At 40.9% G+C, this 24658-nt stretch overlaps 2 protein-coding genes across 3 annotated transcripts in view; one reads left to right on the top strand and one right to left on the bottom strand.

The window, feature by feature from the left end:
• NSL1 (NSL1 component of MIS12 kinetochore complex) overlaps positions 1-5042 on the bottom strand; it is a 35786-nt gene extending 30744 nt beyond the window's left edge. Inside the window, exons 1-2 of the mRNA XM_066261400.1 lie at positions 4799-5042; positions 1359-1437 (exon numbers count right to left, since the gene is read on the bottom strand). Coding sequence (XP_066117497.1) covers positions 1359-1437; positions 4799-5023 — 304 coding nt within the window. The 5' untranslated portion in view covers positions 5024-5042. The remainder of the gene's footprint in view (positions 1-1358; positions 1438-4798) is intronic.
• A 61-nt stretch (positions 5043-5103) lies between these two features.
• On the top strand, positions 5104-19904 carry TATDN3 (TatD DNase domain containing 3). 2 transcript variants are annotated; one of them, XM_066261398.1, is made up of 10 exons: positions 5104-5242; positions 6858-6890; positions 8174-8247; positions 8444-8528; positions 12490-12552; positions 12912-13021; positions 13188-13243; positions 14710-14822; positions 15942-16019; positions 18538-19904. In XM_066261398.1, exons 1-10 carry the CDS (start codon positions 5177-5179, stop codon positions 18679-18681), a joined length of 822 nt encoding a protein of 273 aa, XP_066117495.1. In that variant the 5' UTR covers positions 5104-5176; the 3' UTR covers positions 18682-19904. The 2 variants fall into 2 exon arrangements, with proteins under 2 accessions (XP_066117495.1, XP_066117494.1); XM_066261397.1 differs by having other exon boundaries at positions 15939-16019.
• Positions 19905-24658: the final 4754 nt, after the last annotated feature.

Raw genomic sequence — 24658 nt, 5'->3', positions numbered from 1 at the left:
TTATCAGGTGCCCATGAAAACAGGTAAAAGTGTTGTAACTATTTTCCATCACAGTTATCAGGGGAAAAGGGGACAAAGAATATACATATTTACCCAAGCTAACAACCTGTCAGGAAATAACATTTATTAATCTATAAACTGATAAATCATATTGCTAAAGGCAGTCTGTACCACACAATAAAGCAATTCCAAAGTGACTCCAGGGAAAGAGTCAGATAAAGACACAGTAAAGACTGTATAGTTTGAAAATACTCCTAGGTGGTTCTGATACACTCCCTCCCCCTGCAATCACTCTGATGAGAAATCCAATGCTATTGTTTTTAATGATCTATATGTATATCAGAAGGTACAATTTGGTAACTTTGAAGAGGTAACTACTATACAGGGCTGTGCAAAAGTAGATTTACAGTAGAGAGTACACAAAACAGTTTATTCTTGTATTATTATTTATTAATTCTTTTATTAATTGTATTACAACTGTAAAACTACTTTTGCATAGCCATGTAATAATTCCAAGGATTAGACTGAAGTCTTTTGGGCAAAGTATTATTTCAATGTTAAGAAAAACTGTAACCACAGAGGGTTATTTGATGGGCTTGGAATCAACTCAGTGGTATAACTGAATAATCAAAACAGTTAACAGGGGTATCAAGCTATGCTGGTCAGATCTCCGTTGTATCACTCTGGCCCTCTTGTCAGAATAGACCTTCTCTTGAATGTTGCTGAAGAATTCTGCTTTTCTTCCCACACTAATCATTCTTTTTCTACTGAACTTCTTCCTTTGTACACTGAACATTTTCTTTCTATTAAAACTTTGATTTCTTTAGATATGTCAAAAATACTAGTTAGGGTGAAATCAAGTCTGCTTTGGACAAGGAAAATATTGTCTTTTAAGGTTTCTCCAAATACTGACCTCATCCTTGACATAGTACTCTTATAGTTGAACTTCACACTCCTAAGGGTACTCACTATCTACTCTAAGGATCACTTGTAAAAATACAACTTGATTCCTAAGGTATTAATTAGTCATAAGAATTCTCTAGGACTATTTCTTCATCTGGGGATAGTTCCACAGTACTTTCCAATAAATTACTGACAGGGGTATTTCTGAAGGTTAATCAGATGAAAGTCTTGTTGAGTGCCAGACAGAGAATATAAAGGATCAAGGTATCTACTGTGTTCTTTACCTCAGATACAACTTCAACAGTCTTCTAGATTAGTTTTCTCTCCCACTGCCCAATAAAAAGTTTTTTAAAGAGAAGTAACACTAAAAATGGAGATTAAAAATTAGTATTCAAAATAAAATTAGCTACAAAAATAACTCAGAAATGAAAGGCAGAAAAAGTTAAATCACTTACCCCTAAAACAATCATCTGAAGCTTCTTGCCAGGCTTGCCCATTAATGCTGACATTCTCCTGCACAGCTGATTCAAATATCTGCAATAAAGTCACAAGTCAGATCACCAAAAATAACTTTAAATACAGTACTGAATTTAAACATTCTGGCAAAATAAGTTCAGATTTGTGATGGAGAATATTTTTAAAAAGTAGCAGGCTAGCCTATTAGTATATTTATTTTCAATGAAGTAAGATTCCATTCCAATTGATCCTACCTACATTTTCACTCTGATAGCCATTATGCTACCTGTGAAAAATTCTGATCCAAAAGTTTAGAATATTTTTATAAACAAAACATGCACTTCTTAAATGAAATAAAAAATAGAAGCTAACAAATTTGGACTCAGTTGAACCTGAAGAGTATATATATTTCATATGCTTTAAATGAGTGTCATTTGTTAATAAAAGGGAAAATATACATACTTAAGAGAAAGTGATATTAATGTCTATTTTATAATGGACTATTTTTTAGAGATGTATACTGTAGTATTTAGGGAAGAAATGATATGACATCTGGGATTTGTGTTAAAATAGAAAGTGTAACACATTTTTGACGACTGTTAAATTTGGTCATGGATATATGGGTGTTCACTGTACTAGTCTATATTTTATAAGGTTCAAATTGTTCATAATACATTAAAAAATAAAGAACTAAAGGAATTTGGTAGCACCACTAAAATTTTAAATGCACATTCCTATTACCTAACAATTCACTTCTAGCAATGTATCCTAAAGGACTATAAAAACATAATGATGTGCCCTGGCCGGTTGGCTCAGCGGTAGAGCGTCGGCCTAGCGTGCGGAGGACCCGGGTTCAATTCCCGGCCAGGGCACACAGGAGAAGCGCCCATTTGCTTCTCCACTCCTCCGCCGCGCTTTCCTCTCTGTCTCTCTCTTCCCCTCCCGCAGCCAAGGCTCCATTGGAGCAAAGATGGCCCGGGCGCTGGGGATGGCTCTGTGGCCTCTACCTCAGGCGCTAGAGTGGCTCTGGTCGCAACATGGCGACGCCCAGGATGGGCAGAGCATCGCCCCCTGCTGGGCAGAGCATCGCCCCTGGTGGGCGTGCCGGGTGGATCCCGGTCGGGCGCATGCGGGAGTCTGTCTGACTGTCTCTCCCCGTTTCCAGCTTCAGAAAAATGAAAAACAAAAAAAAAAAAAACAAAAAAAAAAACATAATGATGTAGTAGAAATATTTATTTTAGCACTGTTTGAAATTACAAAATATTAAAGGAAAAATAAAATCTAAATTCAAAATTAGGAGAACGGTTAAATATTCGATATAGCCATACCATGCAATACCTAAAAAGAATGAAGCATATCTCTACATGGTAGGAATATACTCTGAATATATGCAGAGTTAGAATAACAATCAGAGACAGCAAGACGCCTGAGGGTGAAAGCCCTGAACAAGCGAGTGGGGGGGGGGGGCCTCTCTGACCCTGTGCTAGAAACAGCAAAACAGCCAGGTAAGATTCGGCAACACAGAAATGTTTAGGCTTTCAGAACAGAGATTAGAAGTCAGCATGTTCCTTGCCTTTTACTTCACTACCTGAAAACTTTTTCTGTCTGCTTCCTTGGGTTATTTGTACTGGCTAATAAATATCTGAGTAAGACTGGGGATGGGGCTTCAGTCCTTCAGTCTGCTGACCAGGGCTATTGCCTCCCCTGGGCCCCTCAGAGCACTCCCGTCTGGACTTCCAGTAGTTCACTGTCCTTGCAACAAGTGGTGCCCCCTGTGAGGAACAGGAACCAAACAACAAGTTTGCTACTCCAAGTAGTTTCATGGACGCAGCAACACTATATAACATTGACAATCATCAGACATCTACATACTTGGTAAAACAAAAAAAAGGGGGGCCAGGTTGCTAACAATACATCAACATACTAGTAATGTTTAAAACAAAACAGAGAGTGAGAGAGAGACAAAGCCATAAAGAAGAGTATAAAAGGAGTATACCCTCTAAGTACCCTTCAAAATAGATAGTAAGCTATCTTCAGGAATGAGGAGGGATGAGGGAGAGAAATTTGAAGACTTTGCTTTATTTGGCACATTTTATATAATTATAAATAAGAATAAGACAAATAATACATAACTATGAAACAAAGTATATATTTTACACATTAAAGTTATATAAAGTAAAATATGTACTTTATATATGAACTTTGAAGGATTATCTGAGAATACAAATTGTCTCTGTAGTATTGGTACAGTTACTACTTAAAAAAGTTATTATGTGGTTGTAGAGATACCTCAACATAATTAAAGCCTCTGCATTTTATTTGCTATCTTGTTTAAAATAAAACACAAGTCAATTTCCCTAGTTTACCTTAGCACTTCCTAGAAAGCGGCAAACTTGAAGATCATTACACAGTAAAACAGCCTTCTCCCCCAAAACTAGGAAGACTGTCTCTATTCTTCCCTTGCTGGCAAGGAGGGAACAGGAGCCACTGTGTGGACAACTGGAATAGAGAAGCACAAGCAGGGGAGTGTTTCTTCCCTCTTCTTCCATTTAACCTATATTTTTATTGTTTGCGTTGTGGTCATTCACACTCACAGGTGTGCTGCATTATATAAGATTTGAAACTTTTTTTTCTACATATGAATTGTATGCGTCCTTATGACAAGCACCTATCCTTCAACTGGTTGTATCCGCCCACCTCCCCCCCCACACCAAAATACTATCAAAGTTTTGTAAAATATTTGAGAAAGGAAGGGAAATGTGTTATATGAGCCAGTGTATGATCTTAGAGAAGTTTATAATCAAGACAGCTTCCTCCTCTTCTTTGGACTTGTAGGGGAAATGTTTTCACTCTTTTTTAACAAGATATTCTAAAACAGGCAAAAGGAAAGACCAAAAGCTAGCCTGGTGACGGATTGACTTCCAAGATTTCCCTTCTTGGGAGACTAACTCCTCAGAGTCATGCCTGCACTGCGACAGGGGGGCCACCTGCCCCCGGGACTACTGAGGCCTGGATGTGTAGCTAGTCCCAAGGAAGAGGAGCTGTAATCTTCCGACACCAGATTGGAAGAGTTTAGTACAAACAAAGGAATGTAAATTATCTCGTACGTTTTATTATTACAAACTAAAAACGTTATCTTGGGTATAGTGAACTAAGTAAGTAAAATATATTATTAAAATTAATTTCGCCTATTTTTTGTTACTTTTCATTTCAAGTTCCACACAGGGCTCGGCTTGTATCTTTCTATCGGGCAGCGCTGGTCTAAGTAATGGGTAACGCCCAGCGGACACTGGATCTACTTCGTTCCCCGGCGCTTCCCGGCGCTGCTGTCACCGGGGCGCGGGGTACCGCGGGCTTTGCCGACGCCTGGCGTAGACTCTGGAGCCCTGCGACCGGGGTTAGAGGGTGTAGAGACAAGACGTGGCTACTGGGCCCGTACCCACTGCGCATCTCGCACCGCGGGCTCCCGAATCTCTTCTGGCAGCGCGTCCCCGAGCTGCTGCACGAAGCGGCCGCACAGTTCCACCAGTTCCGTCACGGCCTGCTTCGAGGTGCAGCGCACACGAAAGTCTTCATGGGATTTGGCGAGGACCGAGGTCCTGTCTTCTGAACCGGCGGCGTCCCGTGGAAGCGAAAGCCCCACCGACTCAGGAGCCCCCGCCATTTTCCCAGTTTAAAGTGTGGGCGGGAACGCGGAAAGCGGAAGCGTCCTACACTGGCGGAAGCGGCCCGGTACGACCGGAAACTCAGTCCGCTGTCGCCGCAGGGTTCCAGCTGGGGCCCCGCGAGTGGGTCCTGGGCTACCCGGGCGGCGGCCATGGGGACGGTGGGCGTGGGGCTGGTCGATTGCCACTGCCACCTCTCCGCCCCAGACTTCGACCGTGTACGTGAGGCGAGACCGGGCGGGTGGCAGCGGGGAGACCCGGGTCCTTCTGCTTCAGGTTACCTTTGCTCTCCTGTCCTGGGATGGAGCTCCAAGCCCACCCAGGCCGGTCTCTGGTCGGTGTGACTTGCCAGGCTCCCGATTTAACCGCAGTCAGCTGATTTTTCTTTCTGCTCCTGAATAGCAGAAACCCTCGGTCTCCACTTTTATTTGCCATTCCCTCTAACTGCAGTTCCTCCCTTTACCTCCGCTTGGTCCTGCTGTGAGTCCACCTTCCCCGAAACACTGGCGCGTTCCGAAGCAAACAGAGCAACACACGCAAGATCCGAGTTACAAAGTGCTTTACCTGCCACCTGAGAACTAGAGGCTCAGAATAGAGAAGAAAGAGGGGAGCAAAGGGGAGTGAGGTGGGGGGTGGGGGGCAAGGACCAGGCCAAACAAGAGGATGTGTGTACAGTGGGGAGAAAAGCGGGTGGGCTGAATGGGGTACAGTCATGCTACCAAAATGCTGGATGGAGCCTAATGAGCTAGAAAGAGAGAGGCGTGAAACAAGACGGTTGCAGGGGATAGGTGAGGTAGATCGGTAAGGAGTTTGGATTTCATTAGAAGAGCGAAGCGAATCTGGTAAAAGGGTTTTGGGAGGGGTTATTATTATTTTTGTTGTTGTTGTTTAAGAAAGTAACAAGATCTGATATCCATTTAAAAAGTATTTTGCTGATATGTGGCAAACGGATACAGAGTGAGGGTAGAAGCTAGAAGACCAGTTTGGAAGCTGTTGCAGTATGTAGACAAGAGATGATGGGGGCTGCAGGCGAGTTTGAGAAAAGCAGATGGATTCAAGGTATATTTTAAAGATAGGATCTATATAGTACATGTTGGGGAATTGGATGTGGAGAGGGAGGGAAAGAGAGGACCTGGTAGGGAGGATGGTGGTCCTGTGTACTGAGATGAGGGAAGACAGGTTGGGGAGGGGCGGCAGAAGGAATAGGTTTGTGAGGGAGAAAACGGTTATATTTGGCACATATTGACGCCTAATATCCATCCAAGTGGAGACATCATATAGTCATTCTTAAATGTGAATCTTGGGTTTTGGAAAGAGTAATAGGATGGAGATAACTACTGGGGACTCATTAGCATAATGATGATATTTAAACCCTTGGATAAGATCACTTAAGGTGAGTATAGAGAGAGGAGCACAGAGTTCTGAAATCAGAGGGAGAGAGAGCTAGTCAAGAAGACCAAAAAGTAGCCGTAAGAGACTGGTGGTTGCAGGAGAGTAGTGTTGCACAAGACAAGAGTAAAAAATATTTCAGGAAGGAAGGAATGGACAAGTGAGGGGCTTTAAAATGCTGCTGCTGATGGGTAGAGTAAGATGAGGACAGAGAAATGTCCTTTACATTTGACAATACAGTTTGCTTTAGTGGAGTGGGAACAGATGCTAAATTATACTGAGAAAGAGAAAACAGAAGGCAGGGGTCAGTTTCGGTTCTCCACATTCCACCACACTGTTTGTTGCCATCATTATCATTCTTTGTGGTGCCTCAGCTAAATTGATATCACAGCCAAAGAGCAGTTACTTATTCATCTAAACTGTGAATTATTTTGCTTGTTTTAGGATTTGGATGATGTGTTGGAGAAAGCCAAGAAAGTAAGCTGATATCTATAATTTCCTTTTTTTGGTTTTGTTTAGATATGCTGTGTTGATGCTTCAGTAATAATAAGTTGCATTTATTAATATTTACCATGTGACAGCTGTTGACCTAAGCCCTTTCTGTGCATTATTTCATTTAACATTTCACAACAACTTTCTGAGGAAGCTACTGTTTTTTAGTCAATCATTGTCTGTTTTATAGATGAGAAAACTAAGGCTTAGAGATTACCTTGTCCAAAGACATACCTCTAGTGAAACAATGCCAACAAGATAGTCTGAATCCAAAACACATTCCCCCAGCCATCATACTTGCTGGCAGTATGGAACAGATTAGTCCATCTGTTGGTTCTAAAATTAACATTATTTTGGAGATTTTAGAGAAATTATAAGTTTTCTGAAACATTTTTATTTGTTTGGGGAAAAAAATACTAGTTTTTAGAAATGTTTATGAAATTCATTATAACTAGCACTTCATGGTCTTCCCCGAAAGTGTTAGAGTAGCTGCCGGTATATTTTTACATACAGCCATCTTTCACTCTGACAGATTAACTGGGAGTGTGGGCTTTGAAGTTACACAGGCCAAATGATCTTGGGCAGGTTATTTTGACTCCATCCAAAATTCTGTCTCTTGCCTGGCCTGTTGCGGCACAGTGGATAAAGCATCGACCTGGAATGCCGAGGTCGCTGGTTTAAAACCCCAGGCTTGCCAATCCCACACAATCCCAAAGCTCACCAGTGTGAGCCCAGAAAGGTCGCTGGCTTGAGCAAAGGGACACCTGACACAGTCCTGGTCAAGGCACGTACAAGAAGCTCAATGCACAACTAAAGTAAAAACAACTACGAGTTGATGCTCCTCACCTTCTCACTCTCTCTCTCTAAAAAAAAAATAATGTTTAGAAAGCAGAGTGGATACGATGGTTTATTCACTTAAAAGAAGCAACTACTATGACTTGATGCTCCCTGTTCTCCCCTCTACCCCTTTCTCTCTATCTCTCTTCTTCTCCTCTCTCTAAAATCAATAAGTAAAATCTTTTTAAAAAAAAAAAAATCTGTCTTCTGATCTATATATATGAGGGATTAGAACAATGCCTACCTCATAAGGTTGTGTAGATTAATTGAGTTAACATTTATGTTCACTGAACATAGTGCCTGAAACATAATAAGTACTCGGTAATAGCCATTATGATTATACTGATGGAGTACTGATGAGCAAGGATAACGAAAAGCAATTATATTAGGTGTATATTGTTCGAGACTAACTGCTCTATTTTTTGTTTCAGGCCAATGTCTTGGCCCTTGTGGTCGTCGCTGAGCATTCAGGAGAATTTGAAAAGATTATGCAGCTTTCAGAAAGGTGCTTCTCACTAAGAACTTAAGAGTTGCTACTAAGGATACAGTTATGATGTCATGTTTATAACATCAAAGGTTACCCATTTTTAAGAGAATGAGAAAGAAAATATTAATATAGCCTAAAAATTATTACTTATTCTTTAGAGTAACATTGTCTACTAGTCTAATATTCTGTTTCTTAATTCATTCTGCACTTTTAGGTATAAGGGGTTTGTCCTGCCATGCTTGGGTGTTCATCCAGTTCAAGGACTTTCACCAGAAGACCAAAGAAGTGTCACATTAAAGGTAACAGATTAAAAAAAATTTTTTTAAATGATAATATCTTTGACTCAGTAATCCTCTTCTTTCTGATTTATAGTCTAAGGTAATAATTTGAAAGAAGGATAGCCTACCTTCTTCCCAAAGATGTTTGTTACAGAATTATTTGTAATAGAGAAAAGGGGGAAAGAGCCTAGGGCTTCAGAAATAAAAGAATAATTAGCTTATAGAGTATTAAATACAATGCATTTGTTAAAAATGAGGATTATAAGGTCTGTGTAGCAACATGTAAAATATAGGGACAAAAGCAGGAGGATATTGCCTGACCAGTGGTTGGCACAGTGGATAGTGTCGACCAGAACGCTTGAAGCCCTGAAGTCACTGGCTCTGAGCGCAGGCTTGTCAGTCAGTACAGGGTCACTGGCTTGAGTGGGGGATCATCCACACAATCCCAGAGCTCACCAGTGTGAGCCCAGAAAGGTCGCTGGCTTGAGCAAAGGGACACCTGACACAGTCCTGGTCAAGGCACGTACAAGAAGCTCAATGCACAACTAAAGTAAAAACAACTACGAGTTGATGCTCCTCACCTTCTCACTCTCACTCTAAAAAAAAAAATAATGTTTAGAAAGCAGAGTGGATACGATGGTTTATTCACTATGAGTGACATGTAAAAATATATCCTGTAAGGAAAAGACTACAGAGAAAAACACAGAAATAATAGCTGTGATGATCTTGTTGAATTACAGGTGACTTGATTTTAAATTTTTTTTTTTTTTTTTTTTTTTCTTTTCCATTTTTCTGAAGCTGGAAACAGGGAGAGACAGTCAGACAGACTCCCGCATGCGCCCGACCGGGATCCACCCGGCACGCCCACCAGGGGCGATGCTCTGCCCACCAGGGGGGCGTTGCTCTGCCCATCCTGGGCGTCGCCATCTTGCGACCAGAGCCACTCTAGCGCCTGAGGCAGAGGCCACAGAGCCATCCCCAGCGCCCGGGCCATCTTTGCTCCAATGGAGCCTTGGCTGCGGGAGGGGAAGAGAGAGACAGAGAGGAAAGCGCGGCGGAGGGGTGGAGAAGCAAATGGACGCTTCTCCTGTGTGCCCTGGCCGGGAATCGAACCCGGGTCCTCCGCACGCTAGGCCGGCGCTCTACCACTGAGCCAACCGGCCAGGGCGATTTTAAATTTTTTAAATCATATTGTTTGGCAAAATTGATAAAATATTCAGAGAGAGAAAGATATAAATACACAGATACAGTACTATAATGGAAGTGATGAGTTCAGGCACACAGTATCCTCTCTGAACGTTGAACCATCCCTATAGGAGATCTTTTGATGTATAAAACTGCCTGGCTTTTATAGCCTCTCTCAAAAAGATCCTACCTACAAGATCTCACTGACTCACAATAGCCAACAGGTCTTATATGTCAGATTTGTCTCCTGACTAAGAATCAGGGAGATACACAGTTTCTTGGGTGCTTTATTCCATAATGGGGTCGATAGTCTCGTTTTGAAGAAGTGAAGACTGTGTGTTACCTATGAATAAATTAAGATATGAGGGCTATCATTTTTTTATAATAATGAATCTGTATTTCTACATTTGGATACCCCAGGTAGCTCTACTTATTTTGAAAGAAACTACTTTTAATTCACTTCAGGTAAAAATAAATACTTATTCTGTAGCTCTTCTGAGTTGTTGATGTGATAAATTAGCTAACTTGCCAGAGAGTTATATTTCCCAAGATGCTGGGGATCATAGCAGGATGGCATTTGTTTCGTTTACATGGAGATTTGTAGTAATATGTATTCATTTAGTCAATCAACTGTTTATTGAGCACCTAGTACATTCCAAGCACTGTAGAGTAATATCCTTCTCATGAAACTAGATTCTAGAAGGGGATAGACAATCAACAATTAGGTACAAGAACAGGAAAACTTTAGGTAGCACTAAGTGCTTTAAAGACAATAAAACAAGATTATGTGATAGAGATTGTGAATGCTGGATTTTAGGTTGTATAGTCAAGGAAGGCTTCCCTGAGGCAGTGACATTTGAACTGCAACCTGACTGCTACAAAGGAATTGGCCAAGCAAAGAGAGGGGTCAGAACGTTGTTGACAGAGGAGCACACAGGTCCTAAGATAGCAACAAGCTTGATGTGGTCAAGAAATAGAAAGAGTGCTGATGTGACTAGAGGGAGGGGAAGTATTAGTGGTGAGGCCAGAAGGATTGGGCAGGGAGCACCTCGTACAGGGCCTTGTTGGATTCCAGTTTACATAAATGGAGAATTTAAAGTGAGGACAGGTAATTCTAGATTCTCAAAGCAGATATGAACTCATCAAATATAGGATAGCCCTCTGGAAAAGACCAGAGATAAGCAGTTATTTCTATTTTATTCCTAGTGTGTTTGTAGCCATACCTTGTTTCATTCACCCAGAATGATTAGATGATAAGCTTAATATATGGTGCAAGGCTAAGGATGTATAGTAAGCATTCATTAAATTAACTTGATTTATGAAACAACAATTGCCTAGCATCACACAAATCTTTCAGCATATTCCTGAATTAATTTATTCAATAACTATTGCCAGGCAGGGTTCCGGTCCCAGGGACACTTCAGAGAACCACAGTTCACTGACCACAGTCTGCTGGCGTGTGCTCGCCAGTGGGCTCCTGTCCCTATTTGGCCCACATCACTCATTTCTGTTACGCACATGACCCCTGTCCTAAGGGTTCTAAAAACTAAACATTATGTTTAATAAAAAAACCTATTGTAATTATTTAAAATCATTCAGAATAAATTTTCTCGCCTTCCCTTTTGCCTTCTTCTTTCCTTCCCCCTTTTCCTCCTTCCCTTCTTCCTTCTCTCTCCTCTCCTCTTTCAGCAGCATATTGGAAACAGCATGTGCTTTGAAGTGACAGAGACCTGGCCACCTGGCTTCTGTGATCTGTGGCACTTAACTTTGCCAAGTATCAATTTACTCATTTGCAAATCGTGAATAGTTATATAGTAGTAGCATTCCCGATCATAGTGTGTAGAGATGTAGGCTCTTAAAAAACCCCATAATAGAACCATTAGCTGTTGAGGCACAACTTCTCTGATACATAATGACGTTAATTCCTCTTCGTTGATTTACTAGAATGCGTTTCTAAGGCCTTCATTTGCTCTCCTTCGTCTTCTCTCTCTTGAGGCATAATTGTAAAATCTCTTCCTGTTCCTGTGCCATCTGTTTGCCTCCCTTTTTTTAAATTCGCCCTTATTTTGATTATCCTCAGTAAAAGTACCTTGCAATTTATATATCTTGGGACCAAAAATCTTCACAGAAGCAAATTTTCCATATATTTGTCTTTCCCTTGCCTTGCAAGAGAAATCTCACAGGGCAGATTCTGTAAGTGCACTAGTGATATCATGGAAACTAATGGTACAGAGTTGCTTCAATAGTTGACAAACATATATATGATATTTAGTGTTAATATTGTTGAACCGTTAGGACAAAAATTGGCTAAAACAGGATTATAAAGCCAAAGAAATCAGTGGAAATAGTACAAAGACTGTCTGGGGTCATCACTGTTATAAACTCACAAACCATTAGTACCCTCAGAGGAGAACATAACATAATATACTCCTAAAAACTCACAAAGGTGCCCACGCGGTGGCTTTCTTCTCGCTTGCTCAGCTCTTCCAGAAAGCAGATCAGTCCTCTTAAATGCCAGGAAATGCCTCCTAAACAGAAGGAAGTGTTTAAGTGTGACTCTTTATTAACAGTCGTGTTCCTGTGGCCTGAATGAGAGTGGGGGGCGTTATTACTGAAATTTCCAGAAAATATGCTCACCATTATGGAATGATTACTATTCCTCGTTCCTCAACTTGTTAAAGGAATAGAGTGTATGTAAAGGACCCAGTACAGCATAGTGCCTGGCATATAATATGTGTTTACAAAATATCAGTTTTCTTCTTCTATTTTAACAAATATACTTTTTTTTTCCTTCCAGGATTTGGATGTAGCTTTGCCCATTATCGAGAATTATAAGGATCGATTGTTGGCAATTGGAGAGGTAAACACCCATTAGCTGATCAAATGATTTCTAATTCAGACTTTCATATGATATATGAAAATAATCCTTAATTCATTATTGGTGATTATAACTGACTTTGATAATTATGTTCACCCCATTCGGCTGAATAGTATAGTAATTTATCCATACTTTCTCAGTAAGTAAAAGAGCTTGGGGATGAAGCAATAGAAAGCCTCACCATAGCTTATGTTATGCTTTATTAGCATTTCTGCATACTGTACTCTCTTTTTGCTTAAATATGGGTCATCTCTCTAGTTAGTTAAAGTAGTATATAACATATAAAGTAATTCCATAATTGTGTATCATAAAAATGTAATTGTTTCACTTTTCTGTTATAGGTAGGACTAGATTTCTCCCCCAGATTTGCCGGCACTGATGAACAGAAGGAAGAACAAAGAGAAGTCCTAATCAGACAGGTCCAGTTAGCCAAAAGACTAAATTTGCCTTTGTAGGTGAATCAATCATCTTTCTATATTAATAGCTGTAGAGCACATAAATAGTGATTCTTTTGAAATGGAGCTTTACATTTTGTTTTCTTTGAATTACTTTAATAAAACAAAGATAATATTGTCACATTAAGTACTTAAAAGGATTTTTTTGTTGTTGTTAAACAGAAATGTTCACTCACGCTCCGCTGGAAGACCGACCATCAGCCTCTTAAAAGAGCAAGGTATTTAGGTTCTTGAGACAAATTGTTGCCCTGGCCGGTTGGCTCAGCGGTAGAGCGTCGGCCTGGCGTGCGGGGGCCCGGGTTCGATTCCCAGCCAGGGCACATAGGAGAAGCGCCCATTTGCTTCTCCACCCCCACCCCTCCTTCCTCTCTGTCTCTCTCTTCCCCTCCCGCAGCCAAGGCTCCATTGGAGCAAAGATGGCCCGGGCGCTGGGGATGGCTCCTTGGCCTGTGCCCCAGGCGCTAGAGTGGCTCTGGTCTCGGCAGAGCGACGCCCCGGAGGGGCAGAGCATCGCCCCCTGGTGGGCAGAGCCTCGCCCGTGGTGGGCGTGCCGGGTGGATCCCGGTCAGGCGCATGCGGGAGTCTGTCTGTCTCTCCCCATTTCCAGCTTCAGAAAAATACAAAAAAAAAAAAGAGAGAGAGACAAATTGTTTACACTTGGTTATTTCAGTCCATGTTCTCCTAGAACAGCTGTTGTTTTAATTTGATTTCTTAAATGGAAGAAAATGGGCAAGGGTGGAGGTGGAAATCAACTAAGGTGACTTTGCAAGTTAGCCTACTGTTCACAAGGTTTTCAGGCCAAGATAAAACAAATGAAAATTGGATTGATTTCTATTCCTAAAGTAAAAATACATCTTAAAACATTCCTTTGGAAACTTTTTGAAGCACTATCCACAGTAAGAAATACACCTTGATACTCAATATATATCTAGAGACTTTCTTTTCATATTAAGACTTTGAGACTCAGTATATCCACGTACAGAAAACTGACAAAAGTTTAAGAAGTGGTGCATCTGTATGTGTGCATAGGCATATGTGTGTTTCTGCACACACAATATATAAGCACCCACTGTTCAGTCTTGACTAAATTGATTTCATAATTCACTTATGATTGCAACCCACTAATGGTCACACCTGCCATTCAAAAACCAGTATCAAATAGTGAAGTAAAATGTGATTGCCTCCAACTAAAAAGCACCGTATTTTTCAGTGACGAGTACTGAGCCCTTTTGGAATCACTAAGAGCATGATTTCTATGCAGGCTGAGCAGCTGTTCTCTAGGAACTGAAAGTAATTTAGTGAAGCTGAGTTTCAATTTGTCAGACATTGAGTTCCCCATTTCTTCTTCCACTAGCATTCTTGCTAAGGACAACTTTACTGCTTAAAAACCTATTAGGAACAAGAATTTAAGAGTTCACAAATTTCTGGGAAATGTTTGTTGGTATAGGAAAATTAAATATTTGTTTTAAAAATCTGCATTTTAACTTTAATAATTGTATTCTAAAGATTAAGAATTTACTTTGTTTTTATTCTACTCTTTGAACAGTACATTCATCCATCCTTCAGAAGTTATAGAACCTCGTCTTTATATCATAGTGACCAAATTTCTGACCTTTGTTGAATTTGATTAATGTCTCATTGAAGAAATAAATGGGAACTCTGATTTTTCTTTTATTTTTGAGAGGTGCCGACAAAGTGCTGCTTCATGCATTTGATGGCCGGCCGTCTGTAGCCATGGAAGGAATAAAAGCTGGGTACTTCTTCTCAATTCCTCCTTCTATCATAAGAAGTGGACAGGTAAATTCTTTCATTAAATTTCATCTTATACTTTGTGAAGTACACTTTGAAATGTGAGCTTTTATTATACTTCTGATACTGTTCTAGTGACATTGCAAAAATCTTAGGTTCCTGTCTTATGTCAGTATCATACTGTCCTGACATTAGATTTACAGTAAGTTTTGAGATCGGCTAGTATGAGAATTCCAATTAGCTCTTTATTTTCAAAATCAGCTTTTCTGAGTCCCTTGCCTTTCTATCTATATTGGAATCAGTTTGACTTCTACAAAAAAAGGCTGGCTGGAATTGGGGGGGAGATTACATTGAATCTATAGATCAACTTGGGGATAACTGATGTGATCACATTATATCTCTCTCTTTATTTAGATCTTTGATTTCTCTCCTCCATGTTTTATAATTTCAGCATACAAATCCTGCACATAGTTAGATTTGGCTCTAAGGATTTACTATGTTCCATTTTATTGTAAATGGCACTGGTTTTAAAATTTTAGTTATCATTATTCATTGTTAGCATAAAGAAATACAATTGAGGCCCTGGCTGGTTGGCTCAGTGGTAGAGCGTCGGCCTGGCGTGCAGAAGTCCCGGGTTCGATTCCCGGCCAGGGCACACAGGAGAAGTGCCCATCTGCTTCTCCACCCCCCCCCCTTCCTCTCTGTCTCTCTGTTCCCCTCCCGCAGCGAGGCTCCATTGGAACAAGGATGGCCCGGGCGCTGGGGATGGCTCCTTGGCCTCTGCCCCAGGCGCTAGAGTGGCTCTGGTCGCGATAGAGCATCGTCCCCTGGTGGGCAGAGCATCGCTCCCTGGTGGGCGTGCCAGGTGGATCCCAATCAGGTGCTTGCGGGAGTCTGTCTCTTCCCGTTTCCAGCTTCGGAAAAATACAAAAAAAAAAAAAAAAATACAATTGATTTTTATAAAACTTATCAAATGACCTTGCTGAATTATTCATTGGTGCTGGTAGAGTTTTGTAGATTTTTCAGGATTTTTTTATGTAGACAATCATGCCATGTTTGAATATAGATTTACTTTTTTCCTTCCAATATTTGTGCATGTGGGTCTCATGTTCCCTTTCTACCTGTTACCTATTTTAAACTTACTGGCTTCCTCTTTTCTCTAAGAAGCAGAAACTTGTGAAACAGTTGCCTTTAACCTCAATTTGTTTGGAAACAGATTCACCTGCACTAGGACCGGAAAAACGGGTAAATGATTTTCTGATTTCTACATTGTTTAGCTTGTATCTTTCATTAGATCTATATTCGATCTAGCTGTGTTTCTCATTACACTGCAAATACAATGGAATTCTATTTTAACATTAGGTTTGAGAGGTTACATCAACTTAATTTCAGGTCTTTTCTAAATATAATTGTTATGCCCCAAAGAATATTATTTAATATGGGCCATGTCCTCATTTATGTAATAATGAGAGCCAGACTAGTATAGCAAAAAAGCTCAGTGTGGAGAGTCAGAAAGACCTGTCTTCAAATCCTGTCTTTGCTGCTTATTAGCTGTGTGCCTTTTGGCAACTTATTAATCTCTGTGAAACTTTCTTCTTTTATAAAATGTTGGCAAAATAATAATAAAATACTTTATTATAGTGAGAATTAAATGGATTAATATATATGATAGTGCCTAGCAGTATCTGGTATATAGTAAGATACTGAGCAAATGTTTATTTTTCTTCTTTTAATTAGGTTGTTATAATGAGGCTCTGTTTCTTCCAGTATAAATTTTGACATAGCCATAGATTTATTTATGCGATCTTTGCTGCACTCATGTTATTGTAGGCCACAAAGAATTATATTTTAAATATTGCTATTTTTAAATTATAATTTTATGAAAGGAAGCCACAAGCATCTGCTTTATTTGCTTTAGACAGTAGCCATTTCAGTCACCTCCCGCTGGACAGCACTAAGTGGCGTAACTGCCTATCAGATCTGTGTCTCCATGCCTACTAGGTTAGAGGTCTGACAGTCAAGATTTGGGAGCACTAGTGCTATGACTGTTAATGAACAATGATTATTGTAATCGCAGTGTGAATTTTGCTCACTAATGTCCAATTAGTTATATATTTATAAATCAGCTCTTATAAGAATATAGAAGACAGAGGAATGAGAAAAGCGAGGACCACAACTCTGATGTTTTGTTGGTTTGGGTGCAGGGCAGAATGGTGCAGAACTGCCTTCCTGACTGATGTAAAATGGAAGGAAAAGGGCCTAGCCTTCTTTCCCCAAACAGAAATGAATTTCAAGTGTTGTTATAGCTCAATTTTATATTTATATTTATTTGATTTGATAAAATGTTCTGAGTTTCTGTTATAGCACCTTATACATAGTACTCAAAAATATTTATTGAATAAATGAATTTTTAGCTGAATATGCTTTTTGTTAAGTAAAGTGTGTTTGTTCTAGAAAACTAGAGAGCACCAAAACTCATAAACAAGAAAACAGACCCATCTACCATGGAAACGTTACCTCTGGAGTGCAGTGGTTAAGGACATAAGCTGTGGTGTCACACTGCACAGGTTTAAACTTCAGCTGGCCTATTACCCAGCTGTTTAGGCTCCCTTCTCACCTGTAAAGGGGGATGCTAACAATAATAGTACCTATCTCCTAGAGTTCTTTTGTGGATTAAGTGAGATTATACAAAAAGCTTAGAACAAAATGTCTCCCACAGTATGCACTAAATACATTCAAGTCCTTGCATCCTCCAGATTTTTATATTCATAGGTACACATATATATTTTTTGTAGAAGTAGGGTAGCCTGAACACATCTTTTCATAACTTGCTTTTATTTGGTGAACATCTGAAAATGTCAATAGTTATACTTTTCCTCGTCATGTTTAATAACTGCATAATATTGCAGTGTGTGAACCTACCATAATATATTTATCAATAACTTGATATTGTGATTTGGATTGTTTTCAACACAGTATGATAAACAATATGATGAATATCCTACAACATAAATCTTGGTGCACATTTTTCATTGTTTTCTTAGCCTATACATTATCAAGGTTATTTTTATTAACCTTAATAGTTACCTTACTCCTCTGAACATTATCATCCTAAGTAGGTAATTTAATAATACAGTTGACCAAATATAAATGCATAAGCTAAATGAGTATAGCTGCACCATGAAGAAAGAAAGAAAGAAAAAACACTGGCAGTTATACTGTGACATGTCATTTAGTCTAAGTAAAAAATATATCAATTTCAGATGTGTTAAAATAGGGGAGAATGCATCTTAGAAACAGTGAAGTACCAGTATATAATCTGTTTAGTCTTCCAGACACATGATGACATTTCTTGAATCAAACTTCAAGGTACCTGTGAGGTGACAAAGCCAGGCAGCAGAGCAGTGTGACATTTACAAGCATTCAGTTAAGCAACAAACCAAAGGACAGCTGATCCATCAGTCATGCAGGTCACCAAGTGTCCACTATTTGCAGACTGCTAGATGCTAGGACCTCAGCTGTTACTACCCCAGGGCTCTTTTCAAGAGCAACATAGGTTTTCAGTCACTGTTGTAGCAGTAGCTTTTAAGCTGAAATTCAGGACTTTCTCTCCAGCCTTCTCACCCCTCCACCCCCCCTCATAAAAAAAAGAACTCATCAGTCGTTTTTACCAATTCATTTTCTTCTGTTTTACCTACAGTCTTCAAGGATTGCTTCTCTTGATAGTTATGTTTGATATAGTATCCGCTTTGTTCCATTTCAGGTACGGAATGAACCTGAAAACATTTCTGTTTCAGCAGACTATATTGCCCAGGTGAAAGGAGTCTCGGTGGAAGAAGTTATAGAGGTGACAACACAGAATGCATTGAGACTGTTTCCCAAGCTCCGGCACCTGCTCCAGAAATAGCTTCAGAACCAAATCAACTGCAGGGGGAAGTATTTGGGAAAAAAGAAGTGTCCTGATTAAGAATCTGAACTGGCCTGACCAGGCGGTGGCGCAGTGGATAGAGCATCAGACTGGGACGCTGAGGACCCAGGTTCGAGACCCCGAGGTCACCAGCTTGAGCGCGGGCTCATCTGGTGTGAGCAAGGGGTTCCTCGGTCTGCTGTAGCCCCCGGTCAAGGGACATATGAGAAATCAATTAATGAACTAAGGAACCGTAACAAAGAATTGATGTTTCTCATCTCTCTCCCTTCCTGTCTGTCTGACTCTCTCTGTCTCTGCAAAAAAAAAAAAGAATCTGAACCAAAGAATCCCGAAGCAACAATTACTTAGGAAAAGAGAAGATTATACTTTTAGAGAAATATTTCTCTTAGAAATAAAACTGGGCTTGGATCCTGAGACTCTGGGTTCAAATTCTACCTTGAGCTGCTTTTCAATTAACAGAGTTTTAGCAGGAGCTCGGGAAACACCACTGCTTCTTACCTTTCCCCATTAAATAGAACCACCATGTGAACTAAGCCATTTCTTCTGGCTAGGGACACTCCCATGGGTAAGAAATGAGAGTTACCATGATGGCACAGAATAGGCTAAAGTTTCCTCCTTCACCACCTCTCTTACTTCCCATAAGATTTGTCTAATGAAAGGAGGGCTTCTGGTTTCGTATAATATCAGAACTCTTCTCTCGCCTGACCAGGCGGTGGCGCAGTGGATAGAGCATCAGACTGGGATGTGGAGGACTCAGTTTCGAGACCCCGAGGTTGCCAGCTTGAGCGTGGGCTCATCTGGTTTGAGCAAAGCTCACCAGCTTAGACCCAAGGTCGCTGGCTCGAGCAAGGGGTCACTCGGTCTGCTGTAGCCCCCCGGTCAAGGCACATATGAGAAAGCAATCAATGAACAACTAAGGTGTAGCAACAAAGAATTGATGCTTCTCATCTCTCTCCCTTCCTGTCTGTCTGTCCCTCTCTCTGTCTCTGTCACAAAAAAGAAAAGATGGTAAATTTTATGTCATGTGCATTTTACCACATTAAAAAATATATCTTAGGTGTAGTTTCCCAGGTGTTGTGATCTATACCAAAACCCGAGTGTTTAATTTTGTTAAATTATATAAGCAGCAAATACTGGAAAAAGTACATGTCATGGAAAAAATTAACTTCCTAAAAAATAAAATGATCTGACATAACCTTCAATATGTTGAAATTTATAGAGGAATCAAAACTAGTTCTAGGGCAAATAATTCAAACCAAACTAGACTAAGCAGAGTGGGGTGCTTTATGAGCTACTTCACCACCCATCAGCGTCATGATAGACGGAATTCCCACATTTGACAGGAGGTTATTTTAAATCTAGACCCCTGAGCTCTCTTTCAATCCTGTATTTCTTTTTCCTGTTTCCTGCCTCCTGCCCACATTCGTTTTGTCGAACTCTCACCTTTAAATCCTTTAAGATCCGCCTGACCATGTAGTGGCGCAGTGGATAGAGCATCGGACTAGGATGTGGAGGACCAAGGTTCGAGACCCCGAGGTCGCCAGCTTGAGCGCGGGCTCATCTGGTTTGAGCAAAATAAAAAAGCTCACCAGCTTGGACCCAAGGTCTCTGGCTCGAGCAAGGGGTTACTCGGTCTGCTGAAGGCCCGCGGTCAAGGCACATATGAGAAAGCAATCAATGAACAACTAAGGTGTCGCAATGAAAAAAACTGATGATTGATGCTTCTCATCTCTCTCCATTCCTGTCTGTCCCTATCTATCCCTCTCTCTGACTCACTCTCTGTCTCTGTAAGAAAAAGTAAAAAGCCTGACCTGTGATGGCGCAGTGGATAAAGCGTTGACCTGGAAATGCTGAGGTCGTCGGTTCGAAACCCTGGGCTTGCCTGGTCAAGGCACATATGGGAGTTGATGCTTCCAGCTCCTCCCCCCTTCTCTCTCTCTGTCTCTCTCTCCTCTCTAAAAATAAATAAATAAAAATTTAATAAATAAATAAAAATTATAATCTTAAAAAAAAAAGTAAAAAAAAAAAAATCCTTTAAGATCCAACTTAAATGTCATCACCTTACCTGATCACCCCAGCCATACATGATCCCTTCCCTCTAAATTACAGCCATTTTTTTCATTTATGCATCAGTTTATTTGTTTCATTTATTACACAGTTATTGAGCCCCTCCAGTCTAGGTCATAAGGCTACAGAGAGGAATAAGATATCACAATTTAATGAAGATAGACAAGTGACAATTTCAAAGCAATGTGAGAAGTACTGTAATTAAAGGAAGAATAAAATACTATGAAACCAGTCTGATGATGCTAACACTCCTTTTTACTAGGTTATCTAGTGTATGCTTTTCACCTTTAGAGACTGCAAATCTTTTGAGAACCAATATTGTTTTGTTTTTGCATGGCCTGAAGCAAGATTTGTGGTATCAATATGCTCATTTAGCTTTTAAATAAGTGAATGGAGGCTATAAGTTTTACTAAGGGCAGTGAAGAAGTCAAATATTTAATTTTTCAATCTGCCCTTTGAAATGGATATTGTATATTATGTAACTTTTCATTGGTTTTTTTTTGAGATGCATATTTTTCTCCTTTAGCCTACCAATGTATTAAAAACTATTCTAAGATTTCCTAGTGTTAAAACATTCTAAAAAAAAAAACTTTTGATCTGAAAAAACAAGTATTTCTGCATTCTATAGCAACACCCACCCCACCCTACCCCGCTGAAAAGCAAAGAGCCCCCACCCACCCCACCCCCGAGATATGGTAACCTTCTTTACTAAAAGGAGATATTCTTTATTGCATCTCTTGACTTTTTTGTTGTTATTTTTTGTTTTTTGTATTTTTCTAAAGTGAGAAGTGGGAGGCAGAGAGACAGACTCCTGCATGTGCCTGACTGGGATCCACCAGGCATGCCCACCAGGGGGCGATGCTCTGCCCATCTGGGGCTCCACTCTGTTGCAGCAGGAGCCATTCTAGCACCTGAGGCAGAGGCCATGGAGTCATCTTTTGTGCTGGGGACAACTTTGCTCCAATGGAGCCTTGGCTGCGGGAGGGGAAGAGAGACAGAGAGGAAGGAGAGGGGGAGGGGTGGAGAAGCAGATGGGCGCTTCTCCTGTGTAGCCTGGCCAGGAATCGAACCCAGGACTTCCACATGCCGGGCCAATGCTCTACTGCTGAGCCAACTGGCCAGGGCCTCTTGACTTTTATATTCTAACAAGAATCAAATGAAATTGTATCATTCTTTAAATAAAAAAATAAAAGTATCAGCTCTTTTCTTTCATAATTCTGCAACCAAGAGTTTATCACTTTGCTGCTTGCTTGCTCTTCTTGTCCACTACTTGTCTGTACTCAGACTTCAGAGTTTAATTTCTTAAGTTTCCCTTTCCATCCTTTTGATTAAATACTTCAGAGCAGCATAAATGACATTCATTTACAGGGTTTCCAGAGACTGTTGTCTGCTTGTTAGCACTTAACTCTTAAAGGAAATCTCACTGTTCTTTTCAAATTATGAGAAAATCTGTGCTAATGATTACAAAGTCAATCAAAAAGATAGAATGGAAAAAAATAATTCAAGGATTATCAGTTTTACAAGTTTAACCATGGAGCTCCAAACAAGAAAATTCTAGTATGTCCTCACCCCCCTCCTTTTGTTTGGCTAACTCTAGAACAAGTGTATCTCACGCCCTAGAACAAGTGTATCTCTAAAGGTGACTTTCTTGGTGACCATCCCTGTAATTCATGAACAATATGAGTGGTGTTTATGCTTCAGACGTTAAAAATCATGCAGATGCCTGACCTGTGGTGATGTAGTGGATTAAGTGTTGACCTGGAATGCTGAGGACACCAGTTTGAAACCCCAGCCTTGCCCAGTCAAGGCACATATGAGAAGCAACTATGAGTCTATACTTCCCATTCCCTCCCCCCCACCTCCTCCCTCTTCTCTCTCTAAAATCAATATTTTTTAAAATCTGAAACAAAAACTTTAAAAAAATCATGCAAATAACTTCTCATTTCCTAATTTGTTTAATAAATACAGATAACTATGTATAGCCTGTAAGAGCAGAAAGTGTTAGAAGTCTAATGTCCTCTGTATGGGACTCTTCTCTGGATTACTTCTGAAGCCCAGATTATTTAAATAAAAATAGACATTCTCACAGCTAATGTGCTAATATGTAATACATCTAGAATTAGAACCCTACTGTTTCCTAAATATCACAATGCTTCCCAATCTGACCTCTAGCTTAAGCAACATCCTTCAAAAGGCATCACAAATCAGGAGCTCTGAATCTGAGTGAACAGGCGTAACTGAGGGAAGCAGCAGCAACAGGAGAGAGAGGGGCTCTTGAATGCAGGGGGACACCTGACAGTGTTTTTGGCCGTCACAAACACACGCACTCCTTCCTTTGGCAAAGCTCTCACCGTATGACAGAGCCCATTTCTACTAGAAAAGCTGAAAATGCCAGGTGATCGTTTTCCGGCCTTTAGTGCAGCCAGGACACCACAATATGGCCCAGCCTCAATTTTGAATAAAGTTAATCACAAGAAGAAGCCAGGACTGAGCTGACTGCATTCTGGTGAGGGTGGGCAGCATGGCAGCGTGGTGTGAGATTGGCAGTGTCAGCTGCAGGCTCTGTGCCCAGGGGCTGTGGCAGTAAGTCTTTAATGCCTCTAGTCCAGTGGTAGGAATTTGGTTTGTACGCCCTCCTGGGGATTTTATGAACTATCCGCTATCCTTCATAAATTCATCTTCTTCTTAAATTAGCCAAATTTAGTTTTTGTTGCTTGCATCTTTAAGTACCCAGCTTGATGAAGAAATTAATACCCTGAATTAATTGTCACAAAGAGACCGTTAGGGAAAATAAGGAAGGAAGAATGAAAGGGGAACTGCGACTGGTTGTAGAGCCTGGATAGGTTTCTAGGCAGCAAAACACCAGTTAATTCTAAGGAATAAGATACTAGCAGTCCACAGTAGGTGGTGATCAGTGTTGTGAAAGCATTTTAAAAAGACATTCTTGGCCCTGGCCGGTTGGCTCAGTGGTAAAGCATCGGCCTGGCGTGCAGAAGTCCCGGGTTCGATTCCTGGCCAGGGCACACAGGAGAAGCACCCATCTGCTTCTCCACCCCTCCCCCTCTCCTTCCTCTCTGTCTCTCTCTTCCCCTCCCGCAGCCAAGGCTCCATTGGAGCAAAGATGGCCCGGGCGCTGGGGATAGCTCCTTGGCCTCTGCCCCAGGCACTAGAATGGCTCTGGTCGCAACAGAGCAACGCCCCGGAGGGGCAGAGCATCGCCCCCTGGTGGGGGTGCTGGGTGGATCCCGGTCGGGCGCATGTGGGAGTCTGTCTGTCTGTCTCTCCCCGTTTCCAGCTTCAGAAAAATACAAAAAAAAAAAAAAAAGACATTCTTATGGCAAGAAAGATAGGTGTGAATTCAGGGGCAGCCCAAAGGATGCACTGAGATGAACATTCTTATTCTTTTTCTTCACTTTTCCTGTATTTGTGGGATTGCTTACCTTATGAGGCAGAGCTCATCTTCCATTCTGCCTGGCCGTTCCCTTTGGACACACCTTCCATGCCAGCAAAGAAATGCAGCCTCCCCGGCCATGGCCTGCAAGACCCTCTCCAGGGAAGAGGCATTGGTGTTGGTTGCTTCATCAGTAATGGCAGGCCACGCTGAAGTCTTTTTTGAGTACCAGGGGTGCCACAGGAAACCTTTCTGCGCAGGCATTGGCAGCCTGGACTTGGGAACTCACCTGCAGACAGCTCTACAGGAAGCCAAAATGGAGGGACATGCCTGTGCGCCCATCCCCGTTACTGAGGGAACATGCAACATCACGTGCATCCTGAGAGGAGTGGAGAAGGTGTCTGGACTGACTGTGATTTCACGTAGGGTCAGAGTCCAGAATAAATAGTTCTGTGACTTTTGAGTTTCTGGTTTTAGCCCAAGGTTGTTATAAAGTAT

The sequence above is a fragment of the Saccopteryx bilineata genome, chromosome 2 (assembly GCF_036850765.1).
Source record: "Saccopteryx bilineata isolate mSacBil1 chromosome 2, mSacBil1_pri_phased_curated, whole genome shotgun sequence".
Taxonomy (NCBI): Eukaryota; Metazoa; Chordata; class Mammalia; order Chiroptera; family Emballonuridae; genus Saccopteryx; species Saccopteryx bilineata.
This window is presented reverse-complemented; position numbering and strand designations above follow the sequence as displayed.

Excerpts from the sequence above, each read along its gene's own strand:
- TATDN3 (XM_066261397.1), top strand. The coding sequence starts at position 5,177 with ATGGGGACGGTGGGCGTGGGGCTGGTCGATTGCCACTGCCACCTCTCC. Across the intron at positions 6,891-8,173 it reads TGTTGGAGAAAGCCAAGAAA|GCCAATGTCTTGGCCCTTGT; the intron begins GTAAGCTGATAT and ends TTTTTGTTTCAG. Across the intron at positions 8,248-8,443 it reads ATTATGCAGCTTTCAGAAAG|GTATAAGGGGTTTGTCCTGC; the intron begins GTGCTTCTCACT and ends CTGCACTTTTAG.